Raw genomic sequence first — 15,273 nt, forward strand, 5'->3', positions numbered from 1 at the left:
AAATTATTATGCCTGCCACTCCCTGGGGTAGGAAATATACTCTCCGTCAACGACAGCTTCCTCAGTAAAGGTGGAAGTGAACCTTTCCTTTCCTGAGAGCGTCATGGTCTTTGCTGCTTATCTCTGTATTTGACACTGTACTGTGGGCCCTGAAAGAGGAGAACACCTTACACTGTCCCTGCCCTTTCTCACAGGCGTGAAATTCTTGGTGGTGGTCGGATTTTGTCACCTGCACCACTGCCTTTTGGTTGGGTACTGTCTCTGTTAGCAGGAAACTTCCCCTATCTTCTCTTGGAGCGGGAAGGTCAAGTTACAAACACAGGAGAGTGCTCCTGCAAGGATGTTTAATTAAACTATTTGCAGAATAACTAATAAGGCAGCAAAGGAACACTGTCCCTTGAGAACCTGCTGTTCATTTCTCTCTCTTTGTCCTGGTATCTGTGGGGAGAAGAGTTTCAACTGTGATTTGTCTCTCTCTTTCCAGGGTTTCAGGGGACTTGCTGAGAGGACTCGAGGGTTTTCTGGCTTTTGGATGCCATACAGACAACTTGTCTTACGTACTTGTAGCTGAATGGACTTTGAGGTGTCTCTCTCTAAAGTCTGCACACTCATCGCTTGTTTAGTAGCTCTCCCAGTACATTTGTATTTGGCATTACTAGTTGAGCCTGTGTGATTCATTTGTTTGGCCAGGAAATACTTGAAAAGTAGTACAACAAAGCAGCTTGGCCTCCTGCTGTGGTCCACTGCTTCTACCCGGCGACTGACAGACAATATGGAAGGAGAGAGGGGAGACTAGTGCTAAAGATCTTGTTTGTCTAAATCATCCTTTGCCATTTTTCCTCCTTTCTTTTGGGATCATATTAAGTGGTTTGGATGCTTTCTGAGTACAGAAAACAAGGTTGTTTGGCATTGTCTGATCATAGTTCTGCCACTTCTTTGCTTTAGGTTTTAGGCTGAGTTAGTTTTGTTACTGAGTAAGCTTGGGGGGGAGAAGGAAAAAAAGATGACAGAAAAGCATTACCTTTTCTATACTCATGCTCTGTCTCACAGTCTTGAAATTGTTCCTTGTACTGAAATCAAGGCAAGCTTCAGTAAATTATCTGTGAAGGACCAGAGAGAGATGCGGAGCACAAAATGTACTTTCTGCTTTTATATAAAGTAAGCTTTCTCTTAGCTTTCCACTGCCTAGCTGCCTTCGGTGGTATCGTATAGTAGTTTCACTTCTGCGTAGCTTCCGAGTGGCTAAATTTAAAGTTTCTGGAGTTGTCCTTGCATCAACCAGCAGTTAGGGATTTCTCCCACTTCATTTCATTAACAGGCTTCCAATGCAACAGCCTGTATCAGTGCAATAGACTCGCACTCAACGATTCCACGAGTTAAGAAAAAAATGTGGGGTCCCAAATTTGTCATGTTCTATGGGAGCCGCACTTCTAAGGATGTGAGCTTGGCACTTTCTGAAAATCAGGCCTATTTGTAGTGTCATTAGTTGAGTACAAAAAGCTTACCTTTTTTGGGTGCCTAATATTTGTTTCTGGAAATTTTCCCTACCAGGACAAACATTAAAAAGTTGGGCAATACAAAAGTTAGTCTACTAGCTGTGTCTGTTCTATTGCTCATGCTAAACATACTTAATTTTTTGGAAATACGGTGTTTGAATTTCCTGGTCTGTATGTACAGATTTGCAATCTCTTGTTGCTTTAATTCGTGGAAGGGTGTGGCATGGGTTTTCCTGTCTTATTTTGTTTTTAATTCCTTTTGCCCAGGTTAAAGTTTCTGGCAAGGCATGTTTGTAAAGTAACGATTGAGTTTATTTGTAGTTGTTTGTTTCAGTAATGGCAAATACTTTGGAATAATTCTTGCTGTAATTAGTTTTGCATAAGTGTTTTTATGGTTTATGACTGTTTCCCATGAAGTGGAAGATTGAAACATAAGACTGCATCATTTCGCTTCTTGTGTTGTTGCTGGAACGTGTAGTTTGGATGAATTAGCTTTGCTTATGTTKTTTGGAGAACTTTTCAAAACTATTCCTGGTCTGATATGACATGAATGTACAGTGTCTCGTAGCTCAACTAGATGCTCTGGGGGGAAACAAACATTAGTTTGCTTTAAGACTTTCTTTGAGCAAGATCATGAGACATGCCTCATGAACAGACCTTTCCAATACTACTTCCATTCAGTGTCGCTGCCAGACTCTTCCACTTAGTAATGGCAGTTCTCTTTGTCCTTTTTCAAACTAAACTTAGTGAAAATTTTTCAAATTTTTCCATTTACAGTAACTGTAAATTAACCTAAAGTTGGTGGAGAAATATGTGAAGTCTTACAAAGTTGGGGAGGGACAGAGGCTGTAGTGATCCAAGTAGAGAACTTATACTCTGCAGTAACGTGGTGATTTTATCCATAGAATAAAGAATAATTTTTAAATGAGAAAATATATTAATTGCTAGTCTTTAATAGACTAGGACAAAAACTCATTTTAAGTACACGAGTATTTAAATCTCTGATATGAGCTGTGGAGAAGGAGCAGTTAGGTTTATTTTCAGTATTTTTTTTCAAAACTCTTTGCTTGGAGAGGAATGTGAACTTGGAATTTTTTTTTTTTTTTTTTTTTTTTTAAGGAAGCTTGTTAAAAATGAAGTTTCTTCCCAGCATAAAGAAGTTTTGGCAATTTGCTAAGAAAAGTATTTTTAAAGTCTAAGTTTGTCTTTCAAAATTATCTTTTGTTTCCACTTCAAAGGAAATCTGAGCACACAGAAAAATCCTGAATTTTCCCTGTGGGAATAGCACTTTTGTAGTCCATAAAATTCTCACTTTCACACTATACATCATTGACCTTGGAAAGACAGAATCTGGACTGAGATACAGCAATGTACAGATGCCATCCAAGCTAAAGAGCTGGTGAATTCCCAAGAGAGGAGGAAACCCATTAAGTTGACTTGCATGAAAGGAGCCAAGCAGCTGACAAAGTGGTTTGTGTTTAACATAAATAAATAAAAACAATGAGGAGTCTTCAAAAAGAAATCATGAGACAGGCAGACAAAGAAGGCCTGTTTCTCTGAAGGTTCCTGTTGGGTGCTGGGTTAGGGAGGACCCAGCCAGCTCCAGCTTTGGCAGGCGGGTCCCGTGGCTGGTTCAGATATCACTGAAGTCATTTGGGGCTTTTCAATTGAGTCAGTTAAATTTTGTTATGGGGGGCTCTAGTTCCCAGCCAGCAGCCTAGGTTGGAAATGTGTTCTCTGGCCAGGTGAGCAGCATAAACAAGTTGCAATAKTTTGCATTTGTAGCCATGGTGATCATGAACTATTCCAGTTCTGCAAGACCTCATGTAGAAAAGGTTTCAGCAGAAACTTCAGGGCTGTTAGTTCTCTGCAGTAGAGTATTTAATTTCCAGCTGACGGTGTAACCTACATGGTATGGCTCTCTCTGTGGCATTTCATCCCCTATTTTATCAAATAAATCACGTGATGAACATCATTGCTTGTATAACAACAGCCCTGAAAMTTTTATTGTTATAGAAAACTCGATTTATTTTCCCTGACCCCCAGTTCCTGGTAAGGCTCTGTTGTCCAGGACTGATCTGGCAGTGCAGCTTCACAACTCCTATGGCCAAGAATTCATCATTCCTAGACTGGCTCTGCCTTTGAATTGGGAGCAGCTGGTGTAAAAGCCACAACTATAGCACTCTTATGCTCTGCTCCCCCCCCCCCCMAAACTTCTTAGGTGAACTTTGAAGACACTGAGTGGTTTAGAGCACTTTGAAAGAGCTGAGATCTTCCTTTTTCCTTTGGCAGCACACCAGGGCTGCTGCTTAGACACAGCTGGGCAAGGAACACTTTGCTGCCCTCCCCCCCCTCTCAACGCACACTCCCCAGACTGCAGGATGGTCTCTGGGCTGGACCATTTGCTGGCACAGTTTAGAGTTATTTCAAAGTGAAGGTCAGATTTGGTATCTGCATCTGAGGAGTTTTACCTAAAAAGCTGGCTCTTGTTTGACTGAGCAGTTAAAACACTTGCATCAGGTTCATGTTAAGTTGTCCTGGAGGCATGCAAATCATTTCCTAAGAATATGCTCTTCAAAGCAGAAACCATTTTATGGTTGGCTTCATAGCAGGAATGCGGCACCTCAGGTTTGCTGAGTTACTCTCGAAGTGGAGCTACTGCTGTCCTTGGTGATCTCGGGCCTATGCCTCCATGCTTAAAGAGCACTGGCAAATAGCGCTGCCTCCCAGCCCCATCCTAAAGCGTTCTCCGGAAACTCTTAGTGTTACTGCTCATCTTCATAATGTGCTTTCTATCCTGACTTGATTTACAAATGAATAATTGTCCTCTTAATTTTCTGTCTCCCACAACAGGGAAAAATTTGTTAGTCACATTGGGGTATAACTTTTATATCCATTCAAATCAACCACAGACATGCAACGAAATAAGCTGAACATGACAGCATCCCCTATACGGGAGCTTTGATGCATGGTATAAGCTGAATGCTTATGTTTTTATGTGCCTTTATACTGCAAGTATACATTGTGTCATCTTCTGTTGTGTGCAGTGAACAGATCTTCACAGAATTATGTATCATATCAGCTGTCTTTGTTTTTAGTGATGTTCATAATTATGGCAGCAGCTATCCCTTATTATTTGTAATTACAGATCGAAGATCTGTCAGATGAAGTTTTTTCCTTGCGTCATGCAAAGTATGAAGAAAGAGAGAGAGCAAGGTGGTCGCTGTGGGAGCAGAGCCGCTGGCCCAGAAGGAATAGCAGGCAGGTGTACTGATTTCTCTAAGAGCATTCCCATTGAAACACTGCAGTTGTCTGTGTCAGTGCAGCAGTTTCAGAAACGCTGCCACAGAGAACTTCTTTGAAAATGAGGGCAAGCCTCATTAATTAGCTTGCCTGGGACRGTACGAGATATGTTTGTTTTTGTAGCTGAAAAGGGAAAGTTATGCAATGCTGAAGCATGTATGCCAGGTGATCCAATTTTCTATAACTATATTAGCGATCCAGTATTAGTGACTAAAAAAAAATTTATTCCTGTACTGAATGCCTCGTAGTGTTAGCTTGTGCCCCTCCCCRTTATTATGACTTTAGCCACTGAATGTAATAACGAGCCCTTCTTCACTTACCTGACTTAGCTGAAAGAACAAGTCAGCTTTCACCTCACATTTAGAATGCATTTCAGTATTTTATATCAAGTTCAAATTTGCATTAAAGACTAGGTCAAAACAGTTATTTTGTTGCAAAAAATTCTTATGACTGCTTATGAGAGTGAGGGTACCTACCATACACAGCCAGGGGAGTCTGCGTGCACTGTTGGGGCGATCCAGAGTGGAGGTGAGGAGGGGCGCCCGAGGACCTGCTCTTCCTTCTCGAGTTGCATTGGCACAGTCTCATCCTTGAGAAAAGGGCTGCCAGTGCGGTCGGGACTCTGCAGGCTCCCATGAGAGATGCTGTGTTCCCGTAAGTGGGAACAGCCCACAGCTCACTGACCTCTGCTGTCCAAAATTACAGTTCTGGGGGAGCGTGCGGAGCAAGGCACAGGAGTAGGACAAACCACTGGCTGGTCTGCAGTCAGAACGGGACTGTTCCAGCCCTATTTTATCCTGTTAGATCCTCCACAGAGCACTCTTTGCTTTGGCTTGGTACCATGAGGTTATTGAGCACCTTGTGTTTTCATGTGCTCTTCTATGTTAAATAAGTAGAATGTAGGTAGCACATATAGAGCAATATTTTGAGAAGAAAAGCTAAACTGTTCCCAGTTTGTGAAAGGGCAGGGAGTAGGTCTTAAGCCTCTCTTTGCTCCTATGCTAGATCTTACAGCAAAAACGCCGATGGACGACACAGCCAAGATTCAATGCAGAAAGACCACCACGGCAGCTCCTACGCCTCATTGCATTGTGCTCCTGAACCTGTTCCTGACCTGACGTCTGAAGCCCACAGTTCTGTTTGTTCAGGGATTGCACAACTCTGCGGGGAGAGCCAGGAAGCAAAGGTAGGTGCTTTTAGTAGCTTCCGGGTTTGGTCAGGTCTTCAGTGACCACTGGATCATAACCTAAAACAAAGAACTTCAATGTATCCACCTCTCTCCTTGCTCAGAATCTCAGGCTGTCGCCCTAGTTTATGTGGACTGAACATAGCGCTCCTGTTTAGAACTAGATTGATATCCCTTATGAATGAAGTCCAAGATTTGTCAACAGGTAAAATTTTCATTGCTCAGTAAACATGGCACATGTTTTAGAGGCGAGTATGGCAGGCCTGGATTCAGGGATACTGAATCTTTCCCAGGGATGTTGGCAGGGGTTCCAGATAGTCTTAATTGTTATGAGAACAGGTGTCCTAGTGGTCTGGCACCATGGAAAAAGAGAGCATTCCCCCTTCCTGTACTGTGCCTGTTCAMTTGCAGCTCTGTTATTAGCTCAAAACTGTATGAAGCCAGCTTACATGGACAGCTGGTGCCTAGCAGTGTCATATTCTTTTATCTGAAGAGCCCTGCAAACATTGTAAAGAATGATACTCATTTGTTTTTTGATAGCAGATCATTCTGCACATAGCAAATCAGTTAAGACTCAACTGAAATCCCTTTCCCCCTCTTTCTCTTTATCAAACCCCACTCCTACCCTTCTGATTCCTTTCAGTCTGGGCTGTGGGAACTTCGAGTTTTTCCACTAAAAGATGAAGAGGTAGAAGTTTTACTGTGCCAAGATCAAATAACGAATCAGACTGAAATGTCAAGTGGAGCTTTCCCCAGCGACTCTCTCTGTACTTCTTGTACACCCACTGGTTTGCCAGACAAGGGCCATCTACCAAAAAAACAATCTACAGAAGAGCCAGAAGACTGCGAAAATGTTTGCCTGGGAATCAACAATACAAGAAAACAAAGGTGACAGGGAATAATGTGGTTCATTAAGAAAGCCAATTAAGATGGAGAAAAGTGTAAGGTAAAATCTCTCTTGTTCGCACAATGTATGACAGCACAATTCAAAACCTGTATGTTAGCCGCACATAATATATTTTCTTTCTTGCTTTGTAACAGGCAGGATAAATCCCAAAGACAACACTTTCTTCTTCCTGAACCCCAAGAGAAAGTAATTATTTCAAGCTGGAAGTCTAATATTCCCAATGTCGGGAGTGGGCGCACATAAATTGCTGGCACCATTCACTGCTTTCTGTTGTCATATTGCCACATTTGTTAATAATCATCCTTTTTTTGTTTTGCTTGTTTTCAAATGCCTTTCTGGTTCTAGTGGATTCTGGTACAGCAGGATATGCTATCTACCTTAAACAACTTCAACTGAACACAGAAAAACTACTTGAAAAGATAGTGAGAAGGGACAATTTCTGATTATTTTCTTGTGTGGCATGAACTTGTGTCAAAACTCTGCCTCTCTTTAAATGCATGTGTATAATCCATGCATAAGATAGGGATAGGTAAGAATCATAAGTTTGAAAGCAGGAGTTCTGGAAGTCTTGAATCTAGCTTAAAATGTGTTACTCAGCTCTCAGTAGTGCCAGGGCATGTTTCATATAGATGTCCTCAAGCAATAAGATAGAAATAGTCCACTGTATTTCAATAGTTGATATATCTGCTTCTCCAAAGTAGTGTTTCTGGTTGTCATGTGGGTATAGAGAAACAGAAGGAAAGAGGAGTCAAGTCAAAGCAGTGATGCAGCTCTTTTTGAAGACTTTTTGAGACTCATAACAGTTTGCTTTAATATGTTAAAGACACAAAGTCTTGTTCAAATTTCTGTACAGTGCCTTCTAAGAGTCTCGTAAGTATGCCAACATTTGGTGACTAGCTGAAAAGGAAAAGATTATTGATGTCTAGAAGACCAATAAAGAARAAAGCCCCAAAGCTTTCCATTGTGAGTTGAGATAGACTTTTAATTTCCCAGCCAGTTCACAGTGAGGAAACAAAAGCAAGTTGTTTAAACTTGCATTTAAATAGCATAGTTTGCAATGCCTCTGCAATCTCAAGAGATACTAACAAAGATTAAGCATTGAATGTAAGTATAATGAGTCAATGGGAAGTTTTTCTGTGGAGGACAGTTGAAGGCAATTTTATAGGAGTCTCTGTTTTTGTGCAAAATTTTCTTCCACTTGAAATATCTGGAACTGAATGGCACTGGACAGATGACCCAGTTTTAGTGTCAATTCCTTTTTTTTTTTCCTCCTCTTTTTTTTTTTTTGTCAAAATGACAGGAAATATACACTGGACATCTGAAAACAGTTCAGTAAAGTTTCAACACTACAACCTATTGCTACATTGTAGTTTATTGCACATTCTGATTATTTTTTTAAACACTTTTTTAACACTGGTTTGTCTTAAACTTGAATCTTGCCTCAATGTCTGATACAATAATCTTTGATGCAAGGTTGTTTTTTTTTTAATTAAAAGTTATTTCTATATATGGTGTATATAGTCTGAATTTGATGGCCTTTTGAAAGATGTGAAGAAATAGCAGTAATACTTCCTCTTGGCACAGAGACGTGCTTGGCCCTGAGAATGGCTTTGCAAACACACCAAAGGGGCAGTGCCACTAAGCTTTGCTGTCACACCAAAGTTGCACTGGTGCATCATAATGATTCATTCAGTAGCTAGTGGGCTCTCAGGCTAAGGTCCCCCCCACCCCGCATCTGAGCACAGAGGTGTTTCCCATTTCTCTCTTCCTGCATGTGTGTCTGCTGTTATGAAATGGTTTCTGAAAGCTAAAGTGCCTCAAGTGCTTTGCAGGTCTTCCATACCTTTATCCATTCATTAGGAAGTCTGATCCAACCAGCTCTTGCACAGCTTTGGTTTAAGGTCAGGGCTTTCTGCCCTGGCTGATCCCTGGGGCAGTGTGAGATGTTTCTGCAATTTAGAGCTGGAACAAAGTAAACCAGCCAGCTGGATGCCTTAGCTGTTGTCTTGAAGGTGTAGCCAGGAAATGGAAATGCAGTCCAGTATTTTATAGTAAGGGGAGAGTGTTTCTCTAGATGGGAAAAAAAAAAGTGTTAAAATGAGGCAGCAAAAAGATTGAGAAAGGAGAAGGACCAAGTTTGGTCACTGGAAAGCAGTTCCTGCGTTGCTGTTCAGTTCCCAGCTGTGCTGTCCTGTAGAATCACTGTGTTGCCTTTGGGTCACTCCCCAGTGTGCTGGGCTAAAGCAGCTGCTTGTTACCTCGCCAGCTGCAGGGGTCACTACAAGTGGTTACTGGTATGAGCAAGGGAAAGCACATTTTCTTTGTGCCTGCTTTAGGTGCTTTTGCTTAGCCCGCGGGTCAAACAGATAGTGCCTCACAACACAGCAATTAAAAGGCTTGGCAAAGAAAGACTGGGCAGCCAGGAGACTGAAAAAAAAGTCTCTGTAAATGAACAAATTATAAAAATGTTTATTTGGTCATACCCACCCCCTCCACTGTAGGAAATCTTTTCTCTAACATTTGCCTCTCAGCTGGCTAGACTTGCAACAGCAAACTGTGACTGCCTTCACAGAAAGAGCTGCCTGCGCAATTGTGAAACTAGAGAACGCTACGCCAAGCATTTCTGCTACCTGAAGCCTCCGCCTAGGAGCTGCTCTCAAAATGTCACTGGTGTGCAGGTTGCTACCATCAGGTGAGAGGCACATGTAAGTGGGGAGGGGAGAGGCTCGGGGGGTGACAAAGAATGGGCCGCACTTACTTGTTTTTCTCATGGTGACTGCGTACTTCCCGCAGCCTTTCATCTAAGCAGGGGCAGCAYGTGGGGGACGCTGCCTGCATGCGCACTAGGTAATGCAGTCAAATGAGATGCTTTCTGGGAAGCCCTTGGCTATGCTACTCACCCGCAGCACACCTAACCTCGTGCAGCCTTCTTGCAGCAGTCCTTGCTCCAGCCGCCGTGAGGTACAGTATTTTTCCGTAGCACTGTTTCACTACTGGGACAAGTTTAGAAAACTTGCTTAACAGAACTTGGTCACAGGACATCACCTTCCTTTCATCTTCTTTCCATGTGCTGCCTGCATCTGCACTTGGTAATAGTACTCTAGTATACAGCCTGCAGCCCATCTCTGTTAAGAGCTGGGATCTCACCTCCAGTCGCTTTGGTGTTTTGCATTAGAGTCATGGGAAGGCTGATGGTGGGAACAGGCTGAGAGCTCAGTTAGGCTCATGCTTGAGGCTGTAAAATGTGCAAGAAACTCCTGCTTGTTTTTCCTTTTCAAAATTTTAAACAACAAAAAAAGCTGTTTGTCTTTTAGCTGTTAAGCTATAAAAACAGTTGTCAGTGCTGCTTGTAATGTTGTGGCCAAAGGTATTACAAAGGCTGGCTGTGAAATTATGCAGCAAGGCCCCCACACATGAAACTKGGGTGTTGCAGCCTTACAAAGAAAGCTACTACTTCCCTTGTGCTTGGTTTACCATTTTCAATCAAGAATTTTTTAAGGCCGCTTATGTTCTGCTCCCTGCTGCTATGAGGGTTTAAACACTTGCTTCATCTCTCCATGCAGGACCTTAATGGAATGTAAGTACAAATACAGAATTCTAAGCCCTATTAACATTAAGCTCTGCATGTGTCTACTGCAGTCTTTTTATATTGCTCCGGTATGTGCTGTATGCCACCATATGGATGGAGCATACAGCCAGCTGCAGCCTTACTCGAAGACGAGAGTTTCTTTTACCCTGCTCTCCAGTGCAGAGTGCCACTGCACTGTCGGTCTGCCCTGGGCCTGGGTAGCCCGTGTGACTTCACTGACTCTGCATCACCCATGGTCTGGTCTCTCCCCTGTTGCTGAAAGTTTACTTTTAGCATTTCAACACCTAAGAGCTCTGGGGCTGAGTTTGATCCTGTGGGTGCCATGCAAGCAGCTCATTTAGCTGTCATGTTAGTGTTCAGCTCAAGTCCTACAGCTGCGATGCTTCCTCTGTGCAGTTAGGTTACTGAGTGTAGGAGGACAGGCTTAAACAGAGGCTAATATATTACTTCAGGTACTGTATCAAGGCAAGAAACTGGACAATTCTAAAGAAAGAAAAGAACAAATATCGTCACTTCCATGTATGCTTCATCTCTGGGGTCACTAATAGCTTTAACCTCAACCTCAGGTGTAATGATAAAAGGGACTCAGTGCTGGTAGACAACTGTTCAGACCCAACTGGATGGGATCAGATAGAAGAAGCAACTGGGTAATTTTCCTCTGTAATGTAACTTCTATCTCCCGCAATGCTCCTAATCTAAGAGTCAACAGAAGGGCAGTGCAAACTACCAGATTTAAAACAATGGCAAAGAAGTGAGTAAACACTTTGAAAGAAAACATGCTCTACGGTTCCTTGCTCAGAACAAAGCATAGTGCATGCAAGTAACTGTCAAAAACTTTTTTTTTCCCAAAACAAAAAGACAACAGAAATGGTTTGATTATCCTTTCACATTAGCTTGAGGTCAACTGCAGGAGGCAAGAATACTGCCACTGTTATCCTCCTGCTTTCAGTAGCATGAAAAGCCACATTTCTGAGTTACGAACTACCTTTTGCATAGCTGTGTTTCGTGACTGCTTAGCCTGCATTTTAAATAAAAGCAACTAGACTGTTTCTATATGCACAATATGTTAGACTCTAAACAGCTTGTTCTAGAACCAGGAATAGCTGCTTTAACACATCTAAAAGCCATTTGAACTGTTACCTTTCTTAGCCAAGCTTTTTTTTCCACAGCTTTTTTCTGAAAGATGCCTTCAGTGTGGTAGGTCCAGATGACTCCATTTTTCTTTTGCTACTTCTCAAATGGGGGTGAAAGTGGAAATAGGAAGCAAAGACATTTGTTCACCTAAACCACAATTAACCACACAGGAAAAAGAAGTTGTTTAGCCATTGCAGAGAGGCTTTTCTAGATTGTCTGAACTAGTCCTACTCTTTCTACCTAAGATGCCTGTGACCCACACCGTACTGCAGCTGTCTCTTTCCACAGACCAAGCACTTAGCGTTCCTGCTTTGTCTTACTGCCAGCTTACGGCCATGGCTCCGGCCGGCCTGTTAGGACACCTCACAGTTCCTGAGTGTAGTGGGAGGGGGTGCATCCACTCTAGTACTGCCTCAGCATTTGGTAGGTGACATATGCTGCTTTGCTCTAAGGGCAACAGATCTGTTTGGGGCCTTATTGAAATGGACTGGAAATTGGTTTTTTGTTTTTGTTTTTTTTTTAGCTTTCTGGCCTGTTGCCACTGAGCAGCAGATTGTTTGCAACCCTTCTATAATTACAACTTTTAGATGAAAAAGATACCAAGCAGAATACTATAAAATATTAAAGGAGTCAGCAATACTAACTAGGGCTACAGGAAGCAGATCTATCTGAAATACCCTACTGAGGTCATCTTCTGGTGGGTTTCAACTCTCCCCCTTTAACTTGCCTGAACAGGACACACTAGAAAATTATGGCAAACAAATGGAAGGTATGAGAACCTAAAATTAAAATTAAACTTCTTTACAGTTGAAGAACCATCGCCACACAGGGACATAACGTATTTCAACCTGCACACACTGAAATCACTTGAGCAGATAGATAACATTCCAGTCTGCCACTCTCTTGAGCTCTTACTCCGTGATCAAGTACTAAGTAAAGAGGCTGTGGGTCAAGATAAAGCACATCAACTGTCTGTAGGTTTTTAAAGCAACAGTCTTCCATGGAATCCCACCACTTCCACAATTTCAGTTAGAGCTGTCTCAACTGGTTATGTGTAGGGTAAATGAGAAATCATTACCCAGTTTGTGACCTGGCTGAAGGTTGAGCTGTGAGACTTAAGGTAGGTCAAGTACTAAACAGCCTACGGTCTATGCAGTAAAAACAAAATGGAAATATTTCTATGGTGCATTGGGCTTTTTAGTCCCATCAAGCTGCACTTTTCCTGACTCCACTACCAAAACCACTCATTTTTGACAGTCCGCTAGAAGAGACTTACCACACCAAGAGAAGTGTTTAATTCAACCATTGGAAAAGTTTGGTAGGAATGCACAGATCAAATGACAAAATACAGACAGCAGAAGGCAGTTTCATTAGAGTCTTCCACAAGAGATTGCGTGTTGTGATGCTACACTCTTCTAGCAAGCGAAAACTGACTGAATTTTAGTTCATTCCAGTCAGCATTACAGGTTGTACTACCAAATTAGCCTCCACAGAATCAAGACAGGTTCAAACCACTGCATTTCCAACCCTGAAAAACAGCCAGAATGTTTTTCACTGCTGCTTTCTGCATTGCAGCAAAGGAATGATTCTTCTGTTCAGCAGCAACAAGTTTCCATAATTAACATTCATCCAGCTCTCCCTTACGCATGAGAAACAAAGGTTCTCCTGCATGCACAGAGCCTTCTTGAACACTGCTTGAGTAGGTCTCATCGATCCAGGCACCGCTTTTGAGCAGCTTCTGAACACACATTCCTTAGAAGATTGATCACAGATCTTGGATCTGCGCTCTTCATAATAGCACTGCCAGACACAATCATATTTGCACCTGCCTGGAAGACATTAAACAACCCACTCAGTAACACGCAACAGATGCATTTCTTAAGAGTTTCTTGCTGTAAAATGAGGTAGTGAACTCCAGATTGGAGATCAAACTAGCACAACTTTGGGGACATAGGTGTCATGCCTCTAACTACATCAGCCAATCAATTTTGGAAAAGACTGCTCTTCCCCAAATCTTGAATTTCTTCCTTGTTGCTCCCATTTAATGTATCAATTAGAACCTGGGCATACAGGAAACAAACAACTTCTCTAGCTTAGGTGAGGGTTCAGCAGCCACTATTAAAGTCACAAGATTGTACCTTAGACCTGAAGTGGATTTTGATACTAAGTCTGCTTTACTGCTCCCTCTAAAAACAAACAGACTGCAAGACCTCCAAAAATTTATTTTCTGAGAGAAGAGTGAGTCTTTTAACATGCTATTTGAGACTGCCATTCTCTTTCAGCCTCTTACCTCTGCACATTTATGGATGGTGTCAGGCCCCACTCCACCATCTACTTCAATATCAAGCGAGGGAAACTGTGTCCTCAGCCACTGAACCTACAAAACAGTATAATAAAGCTTAGCATTAAGATCTTGTACTGAGCTGCTACAGCAACATGTAGCTTCTTACACTGAGGTGAGGTTTTGTTCACTTCACCACTACACTCTATACTATTCCTTAGCTTTAAGTTCAATAAATAAGAACAGGGGAAATGAGCTTACCTTTGGCATCATGTCTTCCATAAATTTCTGCCCTCCAAATCCAGGTTCTACTGTCATCACCAAAGCCATATCTATCTGATTGGCCCAGGGTGCCAACTGTTCAACTGTAGTTCCAGGTTTGATAGCCAATCCAACCTACAGAAGAGGAAAGACAACTCCAAGTGTACCTTCTAAAATACAGTCAGGTTGACTTCAGCTGGTGATGAACTCGTAAGAACTAAATTAGCTGTCTATCTGTAGGAGCAACTGCAGTAAAAACACGCCTTTAAAGAAAGAGTTTTGATTTTTTTTTTTTTTTAACTGTAACTAAAGACCATGGACAAAAAGTGTTAGGACTGCAGGTGCCAATCTGTAATTTCCAGGAACTAAAGCTATTCTTTTTTTTTTTCATTACCAGATACAAGGAGTTAGTTAGTCGGTTAAGCTAAATACAGTGTGTTACTGCAGCCCCACAATCCCTCACCTTCATCCCATTTTCCCGAATGTCTTTTATCAATGCCCCYGGATTGTCGGTAGCTTCTAGATGGAAGGTGTATTGGTTTGCACCTGCGACAGCCATTGGCTTCACCCACTGCTCTGGCTTGGCAACCATCATATGCATATCTGGAAGAGCGGAGCAGAGCAGAAGACGACAGTAAGCAAGCGAGGTAACGCTGGGGAGCTGCAGCACTAACCTGCAGCAGGTCTCCTATGCGCTATTGGCTTCTCTACAGCTCCTACCAGCAGGGCGGTGAGCGTGCAGCTGCGCTTTCCGGTGGGCAGAGATTGTGAAACACACTTTTATAACTCTACGAGCGCAGCAAAAGCGCGAGCTGTTGCTCCACCTAAGAGCAGCTGGCTTCATCTCGAGCCGCCTTCAAGCAGGACGCAGCAGGCCCAGCCACGACCACCCCTGCGCCCGAGCCCCCAGCCGCCCGCCGCCGCCCCCGCCGCGGCCTTACCGAAGAAGGGCTCCTGGCCCAGCTGCTTGCGCAGGCTCTCCACGACGGGGTGGCCGAAGGTGATGTTCGGGACGAAGTGTCTTCCGGGCCCAAGAGAGAAAGCCGCCCCCGCGCACACGGTTACACACGGTTACACGCGGCGGCGGGACGGGACGGGGCCGCTCGCTCGCTCGCT

At 42.9% G+C, this 15,273-nt stretch overlaps 2 protein-coding genes across 9 annotated transcripts in view; one reads left to right on the plus strand and one right to left on the minus strand.

Moving 5' to 3' along the window:
* The window catches only part of KANSL1L (KAT8 regulatory NSL complex subunit 1 like), a 65,107-nt gene extending 53,374 nt beyond the window's left edge, over positions 1-11,733 (plus strand). For 5 of the 8 annotated variants that reach the window (XM_026089616.1, XM_026089656.1, XM_026089627.1 and 2 more), the window contains 4 exons: positions 4,645-4,757; positions 5,805-5,985; positions 6,629-6,931; positions 7,027-11,733. In XM_026089616.1, coding sequence (XP_025945401.1) covers positions 4,645-4,757; positions 5,805-5,985; positions 6,629-6,877 — 543 coding nt within the window. In that variant the 3' untranslated portion in view covers positions 6,878-6,931; positions 7,027-11,733. Of the gene's footprint in view, positions 1-4,644; positions 4,758-5,804; positions 5,986-6,089; positions 6,191-6,628 lie in introns of all 8 variants that reach the window. The other 3 variants (XM_026089599.1, XM_026089636.1, XM_026089594.1) reach the window with 3 other exon arrangements.
* Positions 11,734-12,877: 1,144 nt separating this feature from the next.
* On the minus strand, positions 12,878-15,252 carry RPE (ribulose-5-phosphate-3-epimerase). The gene is made up of 5 exons (XM_026089668.1): positions 15,099-15,252; positions 14,621-14,760; positions 14,158-14,292; positions 13,906-13,992; positions 12,878-13,444 (listed from the first exon to the last, which is right to left on the minus strand). The coding sequence occupies exons 2-5, from the start codon at positions 14,756-14,758 to the stop codon at positions 13,322-13,324; spliced, it is 483 nt and encodes a 160-aa protein (XP_025945453.1). The 5' UTR covers positions 14,759-14,760; positions 15,099-15,252; the 3' UTR covers positions 12,878-13,321.
* Between the last annotated feature and the right edge of the window lie 21 nt (positions 15,253-15,273).

The sequence above is a fragment of the Apteryx rowi genome, unplaced genomic scaffold (genome assembly GCF_003343035.1).
Source record: "Apteryx rowi isolate R43461 unplaced genomic scaffold, aptRow1 scaffold_12, whole genome shotgun sequence".
NCBI classification, from domain to species: domain Eukaryota; kingdom Metazoa; phylum Chordata; class Aves; order Apterygiformes; family Apterygidae; genus Apteryx; species Apteryx rowi.